This window comes from Sinocyclocheilus rhinocerous, unplaced genomic scaffold (genome assembly GCF_001515625.1).
Source record: "Sinocyclocheilus rhinocerous isolate Xijiao unplaced genomic scaffold, SAMN03320098_v1.1 scaffold834, whole genome shotgun sequence".
In the NCBI taxonomy this organism is placed as follows: domain Eukaryota; kingdom Metazoa; phylum Chordata; class Actinopteri; order Cypriniformes; family Cyprinidae; genus Sinocyclocheilus; species Sinocyclocheilus rhinocerous.
Genome location: NW_015645089.1, coordinates 1,768,614 through 1,773,938, shown reverse-complemented (window position 1 = coordinate 1,773,938; position 5,325 = coordinate 1,768,614). Strand labels below are relative to the sequence as shown.

Below are 5,325 nucleotides of genomic sequence, written 5' to 3'. Positions count from 1 at the left end.
ATATATATATATATATATATATATATATATATATAAATATCAGTAACTACTGTTTTTATTGAAGAACATACAATTCTTAAATCTTGTGAAATTACAAAATGGATTGTGGTTAATTTAATTAAATTAATTTGAAGGTTTCCAGTTTCTGTTAATAAAAAGTAGTTTGAAAACAAGCAGCTTTGTCATAATTACAGCAGAAATAATAAAAAATATTATATATAATATGGGTTGGGGCGATGACCTTAAAATACAATTTTGGGCAAAGGGTCTTTAAGTCAAAAAGGCTAAGAACCACTGTAACAATGTCTCTTCTGCCACAAGGTGGCACTGAATTCATGTCCTGTCTGCATATATTCAAATGTTTTTAGCAGTGCTTGTACACATGCAACTTGAAGATCTGTTGTAGATTTTGTCTGAAAGTCAATACATCACAAATCTAGCGATAAACTACAGACAAGAAACAAAAATATTATAAAGTGAGGGAAATAATAACAAAGTGCAGATGACAATGATTTATTATTTATTATAATAGAGCACTCATCATCTGCCAGGTCCGCTTAATTAAAAAATTCTATATTCACTCACTCTCATGTTTCAAACCTGTATATGTATATTCTGTGTACAGTTATATTATACACACATTGTCAATTTTGGACCATTTTGACAGACATGGTCAACAGGAAACACTGTTATATGGAAAGAGCTGTGTAAATATTCTTTCAAATCTTTACTTTTACTTCCACTGAAAAATATCAGCATGTGGGATTGGAATGCCCTGAGGGTTTCCTTTTAACGAGTTAAGTTCAATGTTTAATAGCTCAGCATGTCTGCATTGTTGGTTTATTATGTTTATGATGACTATGAAAAGGGTGTTGAGTGAATGTGAGTTTGTGTCTGAATTTCTCACCCTGATGAAACGAGTCACGTGGATCTGCTCTCAGCATGTCTACTCCATGGGGCGGAGTCTCAGACGACCTCTGGGGCGGAGTCACATGACTGGCAAAGGTCTGAGGAATGTGATTCACATCTACTGTCTTCAGCGAGGACTCATACACGTGCACACACACACACACACACACACACACACAAAATAAGGCCTGGTACAGCAGAGCTGGTTTTACTCTGTAAATTGTGACATACAAAAATTAGGTCATCAGTTTGAAAGCTCACTGCCATACTAATTAGTATTGGAGACTGTTCAAACTGCTAAGAGTTGCACATTTTTTTAGACTTGACTAAAATTGCAACATTTCTGAGATGAGTAAACACTTTAAAAGTATGTGAAATGTTTTATGTAAACCTTTTCAAAGAGCAGTATGCTACACTGTCACATGGCATCATGAAATGTTGCAAACAGTGATAATACTGTTTGAAACAATACACACTGCATACGGTTTTTAAAAAAAAATACTACTCAAACATACCATTTTTTTTTTAAACATGTTCAGCGAGGACTCATCTGCGTGCACACACACACACACACACACACACACACAAAATAAGGCCTGGTACAGCAGAGCTGGTTTTACTCTGTAAATTGTGACATACAAAAATTAGGTCATCAGTTTGAAAGCTCACTGCCATACTAATTAGTATTGGAGACTGTTCAAACTGCTAAGAGTTGCACATTTTTTTAGACTTGACTAAAATTGCAACATTTCTGAGATGAGTAAACACTTTAAAAGTATGTGAAATGTTTTATGTAAACCTTTTCAAAGAGCAGTATGCTACACTGTCACATGGCATCATGAAATGTTGCAAACAGTGATAATACTGTTTGAAACAATACACACTGCATACGGTTTAAAAAAAAAAATACTACTCAAACATACCATTTTTTTTTAAACATGATACTATTAATACTATTTTTTTATATTCTTCTAAATATTTATTAATAGGTTTTATTTTTTATATTTTCAGTTTTAGTTTAATTTTGTATTTCATTTTATTATTTATATTGTTATTTTTAAATATATTTCTATTTAGCTTTAATTTATATTTATCTCAGTTTAAGTCATTTTAATACTTTAACAAACTTATTTTATTTGAGTTAACTGCCAAGGAAATATCAAGTTTTTCATATAATATTTGTATTTTATTTAACTTCAGCTGTTTTTAAATTAACGAAAATGATTCTTAATAATTTTAGTTTTAGTTAGCAATAACTAATGCAAACACATCGACAAACTTGCAGTCTGAAGACAAAAACACAGTTTCTCACTAGAACTACATAAGCATACATTTACACAGAAATGAATGCTTTTTTTTTAAACATGATACTATTAATACTATTTTTTTATATTCTTCTAAATATTTATTAATAGGTTTTATTTTTTATATTTTCAGTTTTAGTTTAATTTTGTATTTCATTTTATTATTTATATTGTTATTTTTAAATATATTTCTATTTAGCTTTAATTTATATTTATCTCAGTTTAAGTCATTTTAATACTTTAACAAACTTATTTTATTTGAGTTAACTGCCAAGGAAATATCAAGTTTTTCATATAATATTTGTATTTTATTTAACTTCAGCTGTTTTTAAATTAACGAAAATGATTCTTAATAATTTATTGCAATAACTAATGCAAACACATCGACAAACTTGCAGTCTGAAGACAAAAACACAGTTTCTCACTAGAACTACATAAGCATACATTTACACAGAAATGAATGCAAAAGCCTGTATTGACACACTTCAGCTGAAGCAATGAGATGATAACACACACACTTTGTGCAGTGGCGACTACCCCATCATTAGCTCTGTTTTAGGGCGTGTGTGTGGACAGGAGCTGCTATTCCAGGCGTCCTAACACTACCCTGACATTTCTGCAACCACATCCCAAAATAACACACACACACACTCACTGGTGTAGAGGGAGATGAACTTGGAATCGATGATTGAAAATCCACTCCCGATCTGTTTGAGTTGCCACTGTAAGTAAAGACAGAGAGTGTCATAACAGTTTACACCAATCACACACAGACACCCTCAGTAAACACACTCACCGCAACCTCCACATGATCGGTTCCTTGATCGTTTTGTTTGTGGATGAGCTCAAAGAAATATTTATTGTTCTTTTGCAGACTGCAAAACAACAAAAAAAGTGAAATTTGACTAATTTTGCATGAACACAAATAGATCTTTGAAACTTTTATATGTAAAGCTTCTAATGCAACTCAACAGTTTTACATTAAAAGATACTGTAAACATGAAATTGACCCTATTTACTTTATTAATAAATTGAACAATTAAAACATACATTTTTTTAGGTATTTGAAATAATAAATTTTTTTTCTTTATAGTGACTTCACAAGTTGCTTTCTCATTATGCTTTACCACATAGACAAGACACAGCAGCAAAAAAAAAATTTGGACAATTAGGAAAAAGAAATTAGTTGAAAACAAAATGGAAATAAATGAACCATTCTAATGAAACATTAAATATTGATACATTTATATATATTTATATATGATATACTATATTATTCTAAAATAATGTTAAATTTAATAAATAAATTATTACATTTAAAAAAATGTTGTCATGAAATTTTTCCTGTTAAAAGGGACAGTTCACCCAAAAATGAAAAAAAAAAAAAAGATATGTGTGACGAGTGGGGGCGGGGCCGAGAGCCGTGGGAACGGAATTCCCGAGCGTAATTGATAATGAGCGACACCTGCACCACTCACCGGTCTCGAGTCTCACGGAGGAGCTCCGGAAGGATAAAAGGGAGGAGTGACGACCGTGTCGAACGAGAGAGGACCAGGCCTGGAGTTTATTTTGTGTTTTGTGTGCGGCAGTCGTCCGCGAGGGGCTGCCGCTTTACTTTCGTTTTGTGTTTGTTTATTTGATTAAAGTTTGGTTTAAATGTTCGCCGGTTCCCGCCTCCTTCTTCCCGAACTACGAACTTTGTTACAATATGGAAGTCAATGGCTACCGTCAACTGTTACACACATTCTTCAAAATATCTTATTTTGTGCTCAAAAGAAGAAAGAAACTAATACATATTTGGAACAACTTAAGGGTGAGAAGCTAAATGATGACAGAATTTTCATTTTTGGGTGAACTATCCCTTTAAGTCAAGTTAGTTATTTAAACTTAAAAAGTTTTTATGAGTATTAAAAAGACACACACACATAACAACATAACAATTACTAAAACTTATATACATCGACGCTTCCATTTTAAACATCCAGTATGATATGATACAATAATATAATTATATTACTTTAATAATATATTATATTACTATCATACTGTAATCATTTCAAACTATTTTAAAAGATTCAGAGTCTCAAATCAAGTGGTTTTGTTACTATCTCAGACTAATAATATCATCACAACCTGACTTGTTAGCCAAACAAATATTGATGGCTTTGATCCATACTGCCTACTACAGCAATGTTTCTGATTCTGAAACCACAATTTAAAATCACGTGTTTGTTTACTGGATCAGCATTGTTTTGTGTAATTCGAGCTAAAGATACATAATTAATTTTTGATGTATGTCACTGAAGTGTAATCTTACAAATCATGTTATAACAGAAGAATACTTTTAATGACTTCCCACTGTGTGCCATGATCATCAGGACACAAGCAGCAGCTTGTGAATCTACACATACTGAATCTAAAAATAGTTTTTCATCATCGAGGTATGTGGTCATAACATGGACAGATGTGTGAGCACTTCCCTGAAGCATTATGAAACACAAACACAGCATCCACTTACGGAATGAGATCTGATATCTGACTGGCATATTTCCCATATTCCCCTGGTGCAGTCCATTCTCTGCCTGTCTAAAAATGGAGGAATCACACAGAATTCAGTGCGTGCATTTCACGCATCTGCATAAAAGTAATTATAAAGTTGACACTCGTCTCTCCAACCTTTCCGACGTAAGCGCGGAGCTTCAGATTGTCGGGATTCTCATCTTCACTGAGCCAGAACTCACTGTTATCATCAGACGCCACTGCAAAAAGAAAGTCACCTGCCAAACAAAGGGAAGGGATAACAGTGGGACAATGGCACACAATCTGAATATGTGTGTGTGTGAAAGAGAGACAGACAAACCATCGGTATAAGGATGTATGTATCCAAATATCCTGAGTCCATAATTGGTCCAGCTGGGCGACACGGCAAGTTTCTTCACAGTTGTACGAGTCTACAGAGATAAAAACATATCAAATACAATGCAAACAAATGTAATATTAAAAGTAAAGTATGTTGTTAACAGTGTTATTTCAGTGAACAATTTTTGTTCACTGAAATAAAGCTGAAATTATATACTGTATATATATATATATATATATATATATATATATA

General features: G+C 32.5%; 1 protein-coding gene across 1 annotated transcript in view; it reads right to left on the bottom strand.

The window, feature by feature from the left end:
* Nucleotides 1-5,325, bottom strand: part of LOC107705801 (beta-1,4-N-acetylgalactosaminyltransferase 3-like) — a 24,204-nt gene that overhangs the window by 10,426 nt on the left and 8,453 nt on the right. Inside the window, exons 5-10 of the mRNA XM_016509258.1 lie at nucleotides 5,074-5,164; nucleotides 4,890-4,990; nucleotides 4,732-4,799; nucleotides 3,010-3,088; nucleotides 2,869-2,935; nucleotides 908-1,051 (exon numbers count right to left, since the gene is read on the bottom strand). Of these exons, the coding sequence (XP_016364744.1) occupies nucleotides 908-1,051; nucleotides 2,869-2,935; nucleotides 3,010-3,088; nucleotides 4,732-4,799; nucleotides 4,890-4,990; nucleotides 5,074-5,164 (550 nt within the window). The remainder of the gene's footprint in view (nucleotides 1-907; nucleotides 1,052-2,868; nucleotides 2,936-3,009; nucleotides 3,089-4,731; nucleotides 4,800-4,889; nucleotides 4,991-5,073; nucleotides 5,165-5,325) is intronic.